At 41.6% G+C, this 19315-nt stretch overlaps 1 protein-coding gene across 4 annotated transcripts in view; it reads left to right on the forward strand.

Moving 5' to 3' along the window:
- DIAPH2 (diaphanous related formin 2) overlaps positions 1-4321 on the forward strand; it is an 857560-nt gene extending 853239 nt beyond the window's left edge. For 3 of the 4 annotated variants that reach the window (XM_074205516.1, XM_074205517.1, XM_074205518.1), the window contains one exon: positions 897-4321. In XM_074205516.1, the coding sequence (XP_074061617.1) occupies positions 897-961 (65 nt within the window). In that variant the 3' untranslated portion in view covers positions 962-4321. The remainder of the gene's footprint in view (positions 1-896) is intronic. The other variant, XM_074205519.1, reaches the window with a different exon arrangement.
- Positions 4322-19315: the final 14994 nt, after the last annotated feature.

Consider the following 19315-nt stretch of genomic DNA (forward strand, 5'->3'; position numbering starts at 1 on the left):
GCATAACCTAATGTCTGAGCATTCACTCTGCATCATAACCCTGATTCTACCATTGATTTGCTGTGGAACCTTCATCACTAAAGCAGAGATAATAGGATAGAAGGAAATGGGCTTACCTCCTGGGGATGTTGTGTGAATTAGCAAATTAACATGTGTAAAGTGTTAGCATTTATGTAAGTGCTGATAGTAATCATTATTTCTAGGGACCTAGTCTTATTCTAAGTAAGGATATTATGCTTTTGTCAGAAAAGGATTGTCACCCACATCAATTGTATTCAGTTGGGTCTAAAGCAGAGGTGATAATAACATCATAGTCATCATCAAGATGCAGTTTCCTGTTAAAGCACAAACTCTTTTCAGCAACTCTTAGTGCTCTCCAACTCTTGTTTTCCTGTGTCAGTTGGAGGAGAGGGAGGGATAGCCATTCCTCATCCCCGTAATGACTCTAGAACTTAATGAACTTGTGGTTCTCCAGATACAGTCGGGCAGGTCTGAGTAACACAGAGGTCAAGAGCAAAAAGCCCACACTCATTCCTGCTCAGCCCTCACTGGGGTGCCCTCTGGGACAGCCATTCGAGAGACACTTCCCAACAAGAGGAAGGTACTAACCATCATCCATCCAGCCTTGCACCCTAACATCTCTGCCAATGAATTTACCGTCACCTCTCCTTTCTTTTATTCCACTGACCTCTCTTACCCAGAAAATCATTTTACAGTTGATTGTAGACCTGTAAGACTCAGTCTAGCAGCTGCAGTGTCTTCATGAGACGTGCGTGGGACTTGCATAGTTACATGACCATTTGAAGTGATTTTTCAAAACTGTTTGAAAAACCTCCTGCTCTTGTGGAGTAGCCAGGGTCTTAAGGCTTACAGAGTTTGTGTTTTCTGTCTTCCAGATAACAGACGAGCACCTTTAGAAAGGTCCCGTTCCCGCCACAATGGAGCCATCACCTCAGCATGAGTCCCCTCGCCAGTGGCAATGGAAACCAAGCGCATTTTGAACAGAGTTGGCCTGGACTGGAGTGACAAAAAAGAAAGTGAATCAAATACGCGTTCTGTGTCTCTATCAATCTACTGCTAAATCCCAAAGCCCCATGATTGTACTGATAGGAACACAATTAGCAGAGTCAACAGCACTGGGGATTTCTTCTGCATAAGGACTTGCATTGATTGTGTATTCTCAGGTGGTATCCTGCATAGGGACAGGTAAGGAAAGGAAGAGCCCAGCACTGGATAGAGTAGAAGAAAAGAGAAATAGCTTCTTCCACACCACAGTGATGAGGTCCCCGTGAAGAAGCAGTCCATTTCTGGTCATAGAAGATCAAAAATGTGCCTCTTAAAGAAGACTGAGAACACAGCTTAAAGAGAAGCCACCTTAGCACTTGCGCAATTCAATTGATTTAGATTCTGGTCCCTGAGGAAATCGAATGGATTCATGTGCTTTCGCTGAAATTAAACTTTTCTTCAATCTAGAGTTTGTTACTGCTTACAAAATCGGACCCCAATTTCGATGGCACCAGCTAGAGAGGGAGTTTTAAACTTTATTTAAAGTGGTATTTTCTAATTGTGCACATATATATGGATACTTTATACAGATAGTTTATACAGATATTTTTGAGAAAAAGCACCTCACATTTTAACTGTTTCTGCTAAGGATGATTTCACAAATTCTGTTATCCTGATTTCTGTCTTCGAGACAAAAGCGCTTCTTTCTTTCCACCTGCCCTTGTCTTCTTCCTTGCTCCCTGTTCATGGGCTATGGGGCACTATTAGAGGGCCAGCCAAGCCTAAGGCAGTGGAAAATCCTTTCTGTCTGCTCCCTAGCACCCAAGGGCACCCTACCATTTGTTTGGACAGAAGTGCCAACAGCTATTCATTTTCTCACCCTGTCTACCGCAAACCTATATAATATTTGGAAACTGGTTCCAGAATACTGAGCTGGCTAGAGGGAAATTGGGAACTTAATCCAACAATTTAAAATCAGAGCTTCCTCAATGAAACATTTTAGGGACTGGTCCTTGAAAGAGGAAGGCTTTCTGGTTATTCTGGCCACAGAACTCCCCAGAGCTTATTAACTTTTGGGGGGAATCCTCTCCTGTTCTCACCCGTGTTTTCCAGAATATAATAGTTCCATTATTTGGATTTGCTTGGGTTTCCCCATCAGCTGAAAGACACCACTGGAACCAGTTTGATCCTTAACATCTAGGGTAGCCACTGGATTTTCTTTTCCTTTTTTTTTTGTAGGCAGGTGGTGGGTGCTGAATCTTACAGCTCTAAAAGCCTTATTTCTCCTAACTAGTCTGCCTTTATAGACACAGCCTTCTCCCCCAGGCAAACACAAGTAGCCTGAAAGGTCAATTGTATTATTTCATCAATAGTGTCCTTATCTCCCTCCCCCATGGCTACCACACTCTAGCACTTAAATCAAAACCAATCCTCTCTCCTCAGATGTGGTCACTGCTTTCACAATCCCAAAGGAACAGTTCTCCAAATCAACTGCTTAAGAGTTGTTATTCTTAGTTTTCTTCCAGTCAGAGACTAAAATAGAAACTACTGTTGTAAAAAAAAAAACACCTAGAAAAAGAAAAGAGATCCCTAGTTTTCCCCTCAAGAAACTAGACTTGCATGTTGGTTTAGGCTCCATTTGGGAAGTGTGTTGCATGGCAGTTTTGGAATTGGTTAGAAAACTCATTCTTGTAAATTTGGTTGTTATTATACAAGAGTTCTAAAAATGGAAAGGCTTAGATGTTTGCTCATAAAGACAACTAATTTCTAATAGTGAAAAAAATGAAGTTGGCCTTACATCAAAAGGAGAAGGATTTCATCAACTCGAAAAACCATCCAACACAATGACCACCGTTTGTAGAAAGGACTCAATAGAAGTTGAGGTTCCCTTCCCTCAGCTTTCCTTTCTAGGGTATGGGATTGGGAACCGGTCCCAGGCAGAAGAGGACCTCCAGCAGCATCCTGATATGCCTATTTCTGCCACTGTGTCCCTCTTTTTATCTAGTGATTTTCATGAGAGTATCACTTGTATGGCTGATAATAGAACATTATCTTCACTTCTGAAAACATACAGTGCCTGTGCTGCAGATGTCATCAAGCCTTTGGGCCTGGTTAGCTTTTCCAGCATCAGCAGTACAAGCCATTTGAAAGGCTCACCCTGACTCCGGGTTGGGGGGGGGCGGTCCATGGAATCAATTGAGCATTTGAAGCTCAGAAGAGGACAGGAGTGACCTGTGTGCATATTTCACCTTTTTGAGACATGAACCTGCCTTATTTTCTAGTATTTAAAACATAAATTCAAGAACCATTATTGCTAGATTCTATATTTGTATTCTGAGCAATCCCAAATGCTTCCCCCACACACAAACAAACAACAGCTCTTTCAGGGGCTTTTGTGAAATTCAAGTGAAATGATTTACAAAGTATTGTTTCTTAACTCCACAGTGATCCTCCCCCCTACTATCTGCCACCAAGACTCAGAGCAAAAACTATCACAAAAGAAAAAGTACAGAGTAAAAATATGTAACCACTGAGCAGAGAATCTAATGATGCTGAAATCTTCTCTTGGTCAAAGCAACAGGTCCATTGATGCAGATTTTCTGCAAAATACTCTGAATACTGCCACAAGCCCTTCTACTGTTTTTGCTAGTCACTGCATATGAATATAGCTGAATTTTTTCTAATTCATTCTTGGTTGTCAACTCAAATGGGGGTCATCGCTAAAAATGCCATCATTGTCTGCACATACTACTTTGCATGCCCTGATGTTTGTTGAATGCTTGCTCTTTGGCTGTGCCAATGTCTGTTGAATTCTTGTATGGTCTGTTCTGGTCATACAGTTGAAAACCAATTAAGTTGGATATGATTTTCCCTACTGTATTTAAGGAGGCCCTCTGCTTCCTTCTGTGGGCCACAGTAGAACCACCAACTACCTCTGCAATTGAGGGGTTCTTTATGAGCTGACTTTGGAGGCTGGGAAGCCCCCAGGCTGTGCTGAGTTTGCTGGTGGCAGAGCTACCACGGGGGCAGGTGTTGTCATTTCAGCTAAGCATTAAAACTGTATCCAGTCAGTGGCTTGGGGTGGGGGGAAACCTTTATGTGACAATAATACACACTATTCAATAAAATCAACTCCGATACACACAAACTCTGGGCCATTTGTGCGTACACCTGTGTTCCCATGCTAGCCTTTTGAGCTCCATCATTGGAATTCACATAACAAAACACAAAATAAAATAGCCACAAATCTTTGCTCGGGATAAGATCCATAAACTTCAAGAAAAGGACAGGGAAGAAGGACTTTGTTTAAAGTTTTGAAGATTGATTCTTCAAAATTGGAGAAGGGGGAGAAGAAAAGTTCACAAGTAGAGCTGGAGGATGACTCTAACCACTGTGCAACCTAGCCCTTGCCCTCATTGTTGGAGAGAAGGGAAGAAGAGGAAAGCATGGAAAACTGGCCTCATAGGGACTAGGAAAATCTCAACAGGACTGACAACCCAACATAGTATCCTTTGGTTGAATAAGGGATGCCCAAAGTGAAGTTCCCATGTTTGGAGAGGACTTCCTTTTGAAAGACTCACATTTTTTTCTCTGAAGGACAATGGGATTGCCCAATTCTAGGCCAAACCAGAGAAGTTTGGCTACAGGGAGCTCCCACTGTCACTAATATAGCACTTCCTAAAAAATGTAGACATGAAAGGACTTTTCAAAATACGTTAAGTCCAAGTAGCTGGAGACTGAAGGATGTATCTCCTGAGGCTGGGCTCAGAACGCTTATCATTCCAACCTTAATTCTAGGCATAAGGAGCTGAGGTGGCAGGGAAGGGAGCTCTTCAAGAGCACTAGGTTTTAGGAAACTCATTTTCTAGAACCCTTAAAAATTAGCTCGTGATCACCCTTGCTGAGGATAATTTGATTGGGTTAAACTGGCTTGACCTACAAGAACTAAAGCTACTTAGAAGCCCTGGTCTTTCCCTGGGATCTCGCTCATAAGAGATTCTCACTAGACCTAAGGAAGGATAACCAAGGGCACATATATTTGTTTGCCAAGAAAAATGGTTTCCTTCTTGTGACTCCATCTAGGAATCAGGAAGGCTGTACTTTTTCCTTCAGGTCAAGATAGGCTGAGTCCTTACTAGGGAGAGTAAAAAAGCAAACAATGTGTCCCTATTACAATATTGATGCAAAAGTTAAGTAGAAGAATGGAAATGGATTCAATTGAAATAACAGACTATAAGAAAAAAAAAAAACAAGAGCCAGAGAAACCATCTGTCTGCAACTGAGACTCTATAGTGTTAAGGAGGAAGGTGGGGAAAATTGGCACACTTCTCTCTGTGGGGCACCAGCATGGAAATCCAGCCCCACCTTGAGAGAGGATCCTCTGTTCCTTCAACTTACACCCACCTCTCCTGTTGTGCTAGTGCTGGTCTTCTTGTTCCTGTGGGGAGTTTTTTCACACCTCCTTGTCATTGCTGTACAATGGCATGACATAATTCTATCTATTTCCTATGATGCCACAGTGATAGTCTTCCCACTTCCTGCTCCTTCCTGTGAATATTTTCACACTTTTTTGGCGTTATAGGATTTATTCCTCACCAATTTCCTCTTGTGGTACAGTGAGAGTCTTCCCATTTTCAGACTTGTTATTGTGATTTTTTAAAATACCAACCTCGTCATCTTACTATAATAGGTCTCCCACCTACTTCCTATTTCCTCTGCATATGAGCTACTCTCATAGATTTGGGTCAGAAAAGGGTTTGGAGACTATCGAGCCTAAGCCCTTACTCCCTCATTTTACAGATAAGGAAACTGAGAACAGTGAAGTGGTTTCTCAGAATAACATAACTAGTAAGAGTCTGGAGCCAGGGGATTATGACATTTAAATGAAATAATGAATGTGACACACTTTGCAAAACTTAGGTACTACATATCATCATCCTCCTCATCATTATTATCTGGTCCTGTGATGAACTTCATTTCCTGAGCCTTCTGCTGCCCTCCCATTTAGGTTTAGAGAGTAATTCCAGGGTATCCTCATAAATCTTTAACAACCAGACTCTCCTGGGAGGGGAGATATATACACACTGTATGAAACACAAGATTTGGGGTTTAATCTTCATCATTAATACTTTCTCAACAACAAATCAAGTCCTGAAATTTCTGAGGGATAAAGCTTCCACTTGAACATATAATGACCTCCCACAAATCAGTTAAAGTTGGTTCCAGCATACCCATGGTGGAAAAGAAAAGTTTGGAATCTGGATCATCCATTATTTGACTATCTTTACCCTGGGCCTAGACTTCTCTTCCTTAACCAAAATACTGAATTGCTGTCCAAAGAGAGTCAACCAAGACTTTAGTGGCCTGGCCACTCAAAGCCATGAATCAGATTTTGCTCCACAAAGACGTCATAGCATTGCTAGGAGACCTTTAATTAGTTCACGGTCAGGGTTTCAGGCATCCCATTAATGTTTAAAAAGCATTAAGATTGGGACCCTTTCTCCAGCCAAAAAGGTAAGTAGATTCTGTTGCTATCCTGATTTCCCAGGAAGACTGCAGTCTGCCGAGGAAGTAGGGCAGGGCAAAGAATCAAAGAAATAACAGTTGTTAATATTTGTACAAAAAAATCCCATTTTCCATGGCCCCCAAGTTTTAAACCTAGGCTCAGCAAATGCTCTTTCATTGGCTAATAGCGCTGCCTGGCCTGGTCTGGCTTTTTACTGGCATTTCAGTCATTTCCCACAACAAAGCTGCAGTAACAGGAAAACCAAATGGAAACACCAATATCCAACCACTAATCTATTTAAGTCCAGCCATGGGAGACACGCCAGGGATGACTACCCAAGTTCTGAAGCTAGAAAGAACCTGCCTGTCCCAACCTCCCCCCCCCCCCCGCAACTGACAGATAAAATAACAGAGGAGGAAAGTGATCTACCCAAAGTCACAAAATAGCACTCATTCAAGACAGGATTTCAGCCCATATCCTAATACAACTGTCCTGGATGAGCATTTATAGCTGGCAGCTAACTTTGGGACACCTTGGGCAAGGGCTGGATCCACTGTGATAATCAAGTTTCCTCCTCTCAAAATGTGGAGCCCGCACTACATGACCTCCAAGATATCTTATAAATCAAAGATTATAGAATTCAAAGGGCTGCTAGATGGCTTAGTGGATAGAACACCAGGCCTAGAGTCAGGAAAACCTGAGTTCAATTACAGGCTGAGTCATTTCCTAGCTCTGAGACCTAGGATAAGTCACTTCACCTTTGTCCACCTGTTTCCATGAGTATTAAATGAGATACTTTGAGTCAAGAAGGTAGAACAGTATTTCATTAGATGCTCCAATAGTCCAATGAAGCTTTAATTTTCATCCTTCTGACTTTTTCCATCTCCCTCCCCTTGCATCCCAAATGAAAGAAGAGCCAGGGAGTGGTCATGTTCATATTTAGAATTGTCTCCGGGTATTTGACTTAAAAAATGGAGCAAGAAAATACATTTTAGACCATTTTGTACTTTTCAAAGTACTTTTGCATCCATTATCTCATTATGATCATTACAATCATCTCGCCAAGAACATCGCCAATGAAAATGGGGGGAGTGGCAAATAATGGAAGCCTAAAAACCAGCTCGAAGGCCAGGGTCTGGAGCCACCTCGGTAAAGGGTATGTGTGTGGGGGAGCAGAGTCATTGTCTGACACCCACAAGGACCTCACCAAGCTTGATAAGGAAAACTCTTTCCTTCAAGGTCAAGATTTTATCAAGTAGCTTCAGTATACAGGGAGAGATTTGGTCATCTTCCAATTATGCTAATGGTTTCTCAATGGGCCTCACCAATCCAGGAGCCTCCCTCCCCTCCTTTGTAAGTGTAAATATCAAAGCTGGAGTCCTAAATGTGGGCTTTATTTGTAATGTGGTCAGCTTCCTTCTGAGCAAATGTCTTGGGGGGCCAAATCACCAAAGTTCCTGGTTTTCAGCGTAAAAATTTGATTCTAACTCTAGCTTATTGGGGGAGGGGGCACTCAATCTTTCTGGACACTATGGAAACCCCAAAAGGCAGGAGTTACTAGGTCAAAGGATAAATGGGTATAGGAAAAGTGCTTCCTGGGTCATCCAGTGGAGTCTGCTCCTCTGGCTAACAATTCATTGGTATTTTGGGGTAGACAGTGTAATTGAGCCACTGGCCAACCCTCTCCATCAACTGGGGAAGCCAGGCCTTTCTCCTTCACTAGAAGCCCTCCTGTCCTCACCCTAGGCCAGGTTTCAATTTCTCATTCAATCATACTGTGAGTAAGACATAACTGGGGAGTTCCTGAAAGAGTCTCCTGGTGGATTTCTTCCAGGTCAACCTTTCTCCTGTTTCTCAGGATCCTCTCAAGAGACTACAGGACATTCACTGTGGCCAGGACCTGAGGCATCTCTATTTCTACACAAAACAAGAGTTGCACCAAACCTTTGCCACCACCCCTACCCTAGGGAGCAATAGTAACCTTGATTTATTTGAAGCTACCAGCCCCAGACTATAAAAGCCAACATGCACATGTGCATAGCTAGGACACTGCAGAGAGCCTGTGACCTGGGCCCAAAGGCCAACAGGAGGGAGGAGACAATGGGTTGGATTGCTTCAGGAAGTAACCCCAAGCTTCTCTGGGAAAAAAATGCCATCTTTTTAACCCAGAAATCCTTCCTTTTGATATAGTTGCATGACAGGGTAGAGTATGGAGTGGCGAGTTTGTCCCAAAGTCAGTAGTGAATGGGTCTCCTCTGGACAGGGGCTTCCATGATTCATTTGATGAATTAATGAGGGAGGGGGCATTAACGACGGATAATGGCTTAATGTGGTTTTCATCCCCTCATTGTCCATCCCACCTCTATAGACTCATTCTCATCCATTCCCTTCTTTCCATTCACATAGTTCAGGCCATCTCCTGAATTATTATAATTGCCTCTTAATTGGCCTTCCTGCTGCTCCTCTCACCAATCCATTCTCTATACAACTGCCAAATTGAAATGGTGAGTGGAGTACAGCCCCACTCATAAATTTCAAGCAGTAAGTGGCCCTAGACGTCTCTGACTCAACCCCTTTGTTTGCTAGATGGACGAAATGAGGGTCCAGAGAGGTTAAATGATTTGCTGAGGTCACACAGCAAAGAAGAACTGGGATTCAAACTGAGGTCTCCTGATTTAAAACCTACTATGTGTTGCTCCCATGCCAACCTCATTGCCTGCATGATAAAACCCAAACTCCTTTGAAGACCCTACACAATCTGCTACCTACTTTGTATCTCATGCAACCAAATAATAATAATAATAATAATAATAATAAACAATAACTAACATTATTTACATTAGTATCAATGATATGTCAGGTACTTTTTACACTCTCTTAATTGATCCTCTACAAGAGCCCTGGGAGAAAGGTGTTATAGCTACTCACCACCTGACAGATGAGGAAACTGAGGAATACAGGGGTTAAGTTACTCGTCCAAGGTTACATAGCTAGTGTCTGAATTTAGATTTAAACTCGGCACTTCTTGTCTCTAGATCCTGAGGTTTGTGTCTCCTGACAGCCCCAACTGCACCTTGCCTCCTCTACTCAGACAGAAATTAACCGTCTTGCTTTTTGGTTGGTCATGGAGAAGCTTGGGGTTCCAGAAAATACTGGGAAATTTCCCACCTGCAATCCAAACTACTCACTCTGATTAGCTTTTAGGCCCGGTCCACTGTCCATCTTGGATAGATGAATGAATGTGGGTGTGGGATACACCTCCTTAAGGCACTCATGGTTTATAGTTTGGAATTTATGCAGCATCTTAGAATAATTCAGTTGTGTTGCTCCCTTTGTTGCCCCGGGAGGGGGCAAACAGCAAAGACTTGGTGTGATCCTGGACTATGTGCTAACCTGTAATGATGTACTGACTTCCCTTATCTGGGAGTTCCCAGAACCAGTGACGATCCTTATTGCCTATCCTATCCAGACTCACAATCAGAGGACTAGCAAGCCTTGGTTCACACCATTGCAAATGCCTGAAATGCCCTCCTCTCTTCTGTCTCCCTAAAGGCTGCCATTCCAGACCTGCCTCAAACTCTATTTGCTCCCATTAGACCAGGAGCTCCTCACCCATCTTTCCTTGGCTCCCCAATCTTTAGCAGCACACCTTGCACATTGCAGGCCCTTAAAAAGTTAGAGTTCGCTGACTGATTCCCCTGTCACATTACTGTGGTATCACCCACTAGGGTCCAACACCAACCAGAAAGAGACTTCTAGAACAGTCCAACCAGGCAGCCACTCTGCTCAAGTTGTAGCACACTACCCAATAAATAGGCCACTGGTCCACTCATCAGCCACTCAGCATAGACCCTTCTTGGTGGCAATCTACCTCTTTCTGACACTCACTTGTCTCCTCTACAAGACCACAAGTCCCTTGGGATGGGGGTGGGGGGTTTCATGGGTCTATAGTCAGCCTCTGAAACAAAACTTTAGAGTGAAGGGGGTTTCAGAGGTCATTCAGCTGTGTGACCCAAGACAAGTCACTTAGCCTGTGTTTGCCTCAGTTTCTTCATGAAACAGGTGAGAAAACAGCCCCATAGAAGGAAAGCGACTTCCTCAAAGTCACTGAGGTAGGATTAGAGAGAGCCTCCTGGTCCTCAGATATCAACTTCCGGACCTAGTCTTCTTTTCCCTGTATTAATATATCAACTATATCTCTGATCTGGAATCCACCAGGCCCACTTAGTAGCCCAATGAGGGATCATCTTAACTGTCAAACAGCAAAAACTGAACCAAAAAGACTCTCTCGCTCTAATCTGTCTGCACTTTTCGATTCTCCTTTCCTTTCTCTGACAAGATCCCTCCTGTCCCGAGTGGGCCCCCTCCTCCACATGGCCAGCTTCAGCCATCCACCCCAGCAGAGGCACAAAATCAGGAGAGTGGCTGCAAGTGAAACTTGGAAACTCATTCACAACTATCTCCTTTAGCCTACTATTTACTGAAACTAGCTATAATTAGCATTACAGATGTACCAGAAAGCCTGGGAACAGGGCCTAGCCTAGACCATCAAAGAGGTGTGAAGAGCACCTCCCCAGCCCAGCTCCCTTGCCAGCACCCAAGTGTGAACTTCAGTTTCCAAGGTGACAATCTTGGCCACAAGTTGTGTCAAACATACCTCCCTCTAGAGGAAGCATCTCTTGGGCCTCCTCTGACCTCCAACCTCACCCCCCTAGCCCCCACATCACAGGTACTTTGGGACCAGCTCCCTGTCCCAGTAGCCAGTCAAATGCTGACAGGGAAGAGCCTGAAAAAAAGGTTCCTGCTGGCCAATGCAAGGCCCTACCAGAGCTACTAGCTTTCTGAAATAAAAATACAGCCAAATGCCACACTGTGGGCCATTATTTTACCACCATTTCATTTGTGCCCTCCTGAAGTCTCACACTGCCACAACACAGCCATTCGTTTTTATACAACGGGGGAAATTTAATTAAAAGCATTGGAACCTTTGAGCATAGATAATCCTTTAAAAATTAAGTTTATCTGTATTTACAAGCCTTCATTTATTTGGTAGTGACAATGGGAAAAAAAAACCTGCCTCTGAAGGCACATAGAGGAATGATTAAGCTAATTTACAATAATTGCTTTAATCTCAGTATATTGAATTGTGTGTTTAACCCTTTGGAGGTTGCTCTTCCCTGGTAATGGATAAATGCATCCTGCTTTCCCTGGGCTGCACCAACATCTCAAGCCAGGGATTCTGCCATCCGGAGCTCGGCTTCCCCACAGACAATGGAGGTGGGCTCATTTAAGGGATCCCCAAAAGAACCTGCTCAAGCAAGACCCTTTTAAATGCAAGTGTTATATGGAAGGAATAACACATGAAGTCATTATCAGCCATTAACTCCTTCTCCCTCATTAATTCATCAAATGAGTCCTATAAACCCCTGCTCACAACCTTTTAAGGATTTTCCATTGACTACCAAATAAAGTCCATACTCTACCTGAAACTCAAGGCCCTCCATTAACTTGGCCCCAACCTACCTGATCTTCCACGGGTGTCTTCTGAACCTACCCTCCAGACAAAGTGTACTAGTCTTCCCTGCCCTCACATCCAGATGTACCATGGTTGCCCAATGTAGGTGTTTGCTCTTGCCACTTCCTCCACCTGGAATGAATTCCTACCTCTCCTACCTCCACTAAGATCTCCCTATCCAATCACAACCAATTTTTCAAGGTTCACCTGCCTCCTTTCAAGTGTGCTTCTTCTTCCACAAAGATATTTTCATTCCTACCCAGTGGAAATGATCTCTTGCCCAGGATCTAACATAAACCTTGGGCCTTTCACATGTCTAATGTTCTGATATGTGCTGCATTTACTTGTACACATGTATTCTCTCTCCCAATAGAGACCACAAAAGCTTTCTGGGGGCAGAGATCAACTTCTATTCATTTTTATATTTCCCCCCTTGCATTTCTGCACAAGAAGATAAATATTCATTGAAGGAATAAATGAAAGACGGCTAGAATTGGGGTGGGGGACTCCCTTTTTCAAAAAAGGCAGCTTTGACTTTGGGCCTGTCAGTTCCAGAACCCAGCATCCTTACCCATAGCTGATGCTTGTGTTGACTGAAATGCTGACTGAATTAACTGAATGGGACAGAGGACAGGGTAGGATTGATGGTGGGAGTCTGGGAAAAGGGGTTAGGAAAGGAACAAAAAACTCAAGTCTTGGTTCCTTTCTTACCTTTCTGCTCATTCCTTTTCAGTCTCCTTTTCTAGGCAATCTTCTTCCCACAAAGGAGGTAGAGTCATCCCCTAAAGCTCTGTCCTGGGTCTTTTTTCTTTAACTCTGCCTACTCTGTTTTACTGATCTCCCTAGCTCCCATGGGGTCAATGACTCCCAGATTGACATATGTGGTCTTGGTCTCTTGGTTGGTCTCTTGGTCTGTGTCTCTGTCTCTGTCTCTGTCTCTGTCTCTGTCTCTCTCTCTCTCTCTCTCTCTCTCTCTGCAGAGCCTCATTCCTTTTCAGGCATCCCACACTCAATATGGCCAAAGCAGTAAAAACCCATCCTTCCTCCCAATTTCCCTAATTCGACTAGGGGTAAAAACAATTCTTTTCCCTCAGGTTCACAATTCAGAATGATCAATTCCCATTTCCCATCAGTCACCCATTCTGCTTAAACAATCTCCATATTCTCTATTTCAACTTCTCTCTTCTCCACTTACATAGCCAGAGGAATTAACCTTTCTAATAACAAGTAAGTCATTGTATATCATAATTAACCTTCTTAATTTAAATAATATCACCTGATAATTGATCTTCTGCTTCTGGTCTTCGCACTTTTCAATCTATTCTCCCCAAACTGTCAACTGAAGTATGGTCCCAAACAATAGAATGTTGATCATCATGTCTGTATGTGTATGCACATGTCCTTGATGCTATATTTTGACAAAATCAGCCACCATCAAAGAGCCAAGACATATACAGGAAAAATAGAAAGCCCATCTGAGCTCAAAACAACTCAAATTCCAAGAGTAGAGAGGATAGCAGGCTATGTTGGTGGCAAAACTTGGAATAACAGATACAATAACATCTAGAAATTTTTAGCATTGTCCGCAAAGCTTTTTCCATAGATTACTTCATTTGATGCTCATTATAAGCCTGGAAGGTTCTCATGGTCTGCATTGTACAAATGAGAACACTAAGGCTAGATGGCCTGCTCAGGATCACATAGCTAAGGAATGTCAGCAGAATGATTTGAACTCGGGCCTTCCAGGCCCAGAATTCTTATCACTTGACATTAAAGGCATTATCTGTCTACCTGCAAAAAGTAGGTACTTATCATTAAAATTAATGATACTATTATAACACCTTCCATCCCAGGGGTTCAGTGCATTCCATATTTGTTATCTCATTTAACTTGAGAAGCATTATCAGAGTTTTTGCCAGGGGCTGACCTACAACCTAAGATCTTTAAGCATGTAAAATGTACATCTTTACAAGTCAATCTATGCATACATGTATATTTTACACACATACTAATCTATGAAACGAATACTAAGACATAGGCTTAGAGAGGGAGGCAGCAGAGCCATCCCAGGATTGGCACATTCTTCTTGATGCTGATGTCTAGCTCATCTATTCCAGCCCATTTACCAAATTTTCAAGATTGTAGGATTTGAATACACTATGACAAGGCTTGGTTAGAGGAAATGGGCCTACTTAGCCTGGAGAAGGAAAGACTTCAATGGGATATGACCTGGGACATGTATTTGAAGGAGTGTTACTTAGAGAAAAGATAGACTTGTTCTGCTTGGAGGAAAAGGTGATTTGTTCTGTTGGATGTCAAGAACCTAACCCTTAGGCCTCTCCCACCCTGAAATGAGTTTCCCTTAGATAGAATAGCTTCACCCTTTAAGCAACAACTGAATGAATACTCATTGAAGATCCTGAAGGGACTCCTACACAAGCATGATTGAGATAAGAGACTCTTTGAGCTCCCAGGTTCTATGTTACTACAAAAAGTCAGTAGTACCCAGGGAGGCATATGGTAGGCAATGCCCTTTATATTCATTTTCCAAACCTAGAAGGTCTGACAGTATGCTTGAGGGAGCAGCTCTTTAGAGAACAGTTTCAGTCTTCAATCTATCTTCTATCTGAATCTCCTAGTTGGAACAACACCCTGTTACCAACTCCAGGCCTTGTTGTCTGTTTAGGTCATAGCAAAAGGACCAAAAGCAAAAAGGTTTAGCACTCAGCACAAAGTGCAGAGAGCCACCTTCCTCCCCTTCCTGGAGCTAACTCTGGGCCTTTACTTCTCACGTCCCCCATTCTGTCCATCATTCCATTAAATCTTTAGTGGTCAAGCTTCATGGACCTCTCTGCTTAATTAATTGCCCACCATCTTCCTTCATCTTGAATGTTTAAACTGACAGTAATTGCCCCAAATTGAACGCATGACCTCTAAGAATCAGCCCTGCTAAGTGTACCAAAAAGTGACTGGTTTCACGCTCTAATATGCTGTCATGGAAATCCTCTGAGGACTTGAGTCTCTTAACTTAGAGGACACTTTTGCATCAAAATGCCAGGGTTATTCAGCTGATAGAGACCCTCTGGAGTCTGAGGCCTGCCTACTTCACTTACCAGGTAACCAACCTTGGGCAAGGCAAATTCAATATCGGAATATCTATTAAAGGGGGCAGGGCATGATTATACTTGTCCTTGTTGAGAACAGCCAATAAGAGATTGTGTGTAATAGTTTTCAGTCATTACAAAATGGCCATGTAACGTGGGTCCCCAACCATGGACCCAGTTCAGTCTTGGAGGTGGCGCTCTCAGTTGTTTTTCTTTTCTTTGGTTTAGGCCCCTTGCAGGGTTTCCTTTGGGAACATCAGAATAGGACTTATATACTGGGTTCCAAAAACAATCTGGATACAGACTCATGTGGGCTGATTGCAAATCCATTCCCCATGGGACAGGGTACATTTTTTTGCCAAGACAAAACAGAAACAAGCTTTTAAAGGATGTGACACAGTAGCTGAGAAAGCTTATGAGATGTTGGGCTCTGCTCATCATCTCAGAGCATATTGGAAGAAAATGGGGAAATGATGGCCCCTCTGGCCTCTGCACTGCTTTAGGACCACATCTGGAATACTGTGCTCTAGGTGACATCAGGTAGGATGAATAGTAAGCAAAAGAGGTCAGAAGAGGCCAGCCAGGATGGCAAAAGGTCATACAACAGTGAAGGAGAAGTCAGAAGCATAGCAATTCACCAAGATGGGACAATTGATAAACACCAAATGTGGGCCCAGCATATAACTTGCTAAAGGAAATGGCACTAACTAGAAAGGGAGAAGAGTGATGGGGATATTTGCCTAAGAAGCAAAATCTCTGTTGGGGTCCCCTAAATGACTGCTGGCGTCGAATGTTTTTAAATGAATACCATGTTACATCTCTAAATCACATACAGGTACACTTGGAGATATGGTGGGTTGGGTTCCTGAACACAGTGAAACAAATGTTGTAATAAAGTGAGTTTATGATTTCCCAGTGCATATATGCTTTAGTCTGTTAATTAGACAATACTATTATGCATAACAACGTATATATCTTAATTTTAGAAACATATTATTGCACAAAAATGCTAACCCTACTCTAGGCCTCCAGGGAGTTATAATCTTTTTGCTGATGAGGGCCCAGTCTCAATGTTGATGGCTGCTGACTGATCAGTAGTGGCTGCTGAAGTTGGGGTGGGGCAACTGTGGCAATTTCTTTTTTTAAAGAAAAGACAACAATGAAGTTTGCCATATCAATTGACTCTTGCTTTCCCTTAAACACTTGGAGGCCATTGTAGGGTTATTAAGTGACCTAATTTCAATATCATTGTGTCTCAGGGAATAGAGAGGCCCAAGAAGAGGGAGAGAAATGGGGAAGGGCAGTGGGTGGAACAGTCAGGATACATACAACATTTATTAATTAAATTCAATGTTTTATATATGGATATAAATTCTCCAAACTTATATAAGTTCCCCCAAAATAACTACAATAGTCACATCAAAGATCACTGCTCATGGAGAACCATAACAGATATAATAAAAATCAAGTCTGAAATACTCGGAGAATTGTGCAAATATGGCCAAAGCAGGGTTACCACAAGCCTTCAATCTTTTAAAGAAAAAAGCAATACCTGAAAAGGACTATAAAGAGAAGTAAAATAAAATAAAGTATGGTTATACAATAACTAACTTAGGAAGGAAGAGGTATGGGGCACTCTAGATATGGGAGAGAGAAAACTTGTCAGTGTGAAGCTAGCATACTCCCAGAACTTTTCCCTGCACTTTGCAGGTGTCATGATTTTACACTGAGAGAACCCTAGAAAATGACCTAAAAACTATTTAAAATAATTTACAATTTCAGCAAAGTAGTACGATATAAAAATAAAACCACATAAATCATCAGTATTTCTATATATGAACAACAAAGTTCAAGCACAAGAAATAGAAAGAGAAATTCCATTTCAAATAACAGCAGATAACATAAAATACTTGGGAATCTACCTGCCACGACACAATCACAGAACACTTTTCACATAAAGTTAGATGTAAACACTGGAAAAAAATGTCAATTGTTCATGATTAGGCTGAGCTAACATAACACAACTGACAATTCTACCCACATTAAAATTCTTATTCAGTGCCATACCAATTAACCTACCAAAAAACTATTTAATAGAGCTAGAAAAAATAGTAACAAAATTCATCTGGAGCAATAAAAGGTGAAGAATATCAAGGAAACCAATGAGAAAAGGTAAAGGAAGGTGGTCTAGCTGTACCAGATTTAAAACTATACTATAGAGTGGCAATCATCAAAACTGCCTGGGAAAGTTTAAGAAACAGAGTAATGTACCAGCTGATTAGGATAAAATACAAAAGAAAAAGTAGTAAATGACTATAGTAATGTATTGTGTGACAAAACCAAAGACAATCACTTCTGGGATCAGAACTCACTATTTGAAAAAAACTGTTGGGAAAAATGGAAAATAGTATGGCAAAAAGTAGGCATAGACTCACATCTCTACATCCTCCACAAAGATAAGGTCAAAATGGGTACAGCATTTAGACAATACCTAAGGGCCATACCATAGACCAATTAACAGATCAAGAAATCCTCTCTCAGATCTATGGATAGGGAAGAAATTAATGACTAAAAAATACAGTACATTAAAAAGTGAAAAATGGATGATTTTAACCATACTGTTAAAAAGTTTTTGCACTAATTAAACCAATGCAGTCAAGATTGGGAGGAAAACAGAAAGCTGGGAAAGTTAGAGGTTGTGATAATGGTCTCATTTCTAAAATACATAAAGAAGTGAATCAAATTTATAAAGTTACAAGTCATTCCCTAATTGATAAATGGTCAAAGGATGGGAACAAGTAATTTTCAAACAAAGAAATTCAAGCTATATATAATCATATGGAAAAATTCTCCAAATCATTATTGATTAGAGAAATGCAAATTAAAACAACTATAAGGTTATTGTAATGCTCACCTCTTTCAGATTGACTAAAATGACAAAAAGGAAAAACAATCAATACTGGAGAGATTATGGGAGAATTAGGAGATGAAAGCATTGTTGGTGGAGTTGTGAACTTATCCAAGCATCCTGGAAAGCAATATGGAACTATTCCCAAGGGGCAATAAAACTATGCATACCCTTTGTGGCAAGATAATACCAATATTAGGCCTATATCCAGAAGAAATCATAAAAAAAAAAACAAGTCCCACATGTTCCAAATTATTCATAGCAGCTCTTTTTAAAGTGGAAAAGAACAGGAAATTGATGGGAGCCCATCAATCAGGGAATGACTGAACAAGTTATGGTACATGAATGTAACGAAGTACTATTGTTCTATAAGAAACCATGAATGGTTCGTCTCTATAGAAGCATAGGAAGAATTATGTGAATTGATTTTGAGTGAAGGGAGCAGAACCAAGAGAATATTCTACACACTAACAGCAACATTGTGAGGTGATCAACTATGATAGATGCACCTCCTCTCAGAAAGCTAGGACAAGCCTGGGAGGCCTGTTATTGACAACACCACCCATATCCAGATGACAAATAAAACAAAATAGCAAAAAACCCTACAGAATCTTAATGAACACTGTATGTTCACTTTTTTAAAAAAATTTCTCTTATGTTTTTCCTTCCTATTCCATGGCTTGCTTTCTTTTCCCACTATCCTAATTCCTAATACACAAAAAGACTAACATGGAAACATGTTAAACATAAATGTACATGTACAATGTTCACTAGAGTGTTCACTACTGAGGGGAACATTGTGGGAAGGGAGTGTGGAAAAAATTGTAAAACTTATGAATATACAAGTGGATAAATGCTGAGTAACTTTCATAACATGTCACTGGAAAAATAAAATAAACTATCAATACAAAGAAAAAACAAAGACATTAAGGTTGGAAACAGAACTGGATGATTTATATGTATTTATTACCTACTTTCTTTGTGCCAAGAATAGGGTTATAAGTACAAAGAAGACACAACTGGGAAGACTTAGAAGAGATATCTCTGAATGAGGGGCAGGTCTGATTTTGTACAGTAGCACAGTCAAACAAGCTAAGTCTAGATAAGATAGAGGTGAGGTCACTGGAAGGCTCTCCAAGCCCTCTGGGAGCCTAATACTGGCAGACCTTTCAGAAAGGTCAAGATTTGCAGCATGTCGGTGGTTTCCAGATCAAGGCAACAACTGATCCCCAGGAATGATTACTGTTTTGCAAAGTGGCAGTACATCACAACATTCT

The sequence above is a fragment of the Macrotis lagotis genome, chromosome X (genome assembly GCF_037893015.1).
Source record: "Macrotis lagotis isolate mMagLag1 chromosome X, bilby.v1.9.chrom.fasta, whole genome shotgun sequence".
NCBI lineage: Eukaryota > Metazoa > Chordata > Mammalia > Peramelemorphia > Peramelidae > Macrotis > Macrotis lagotis.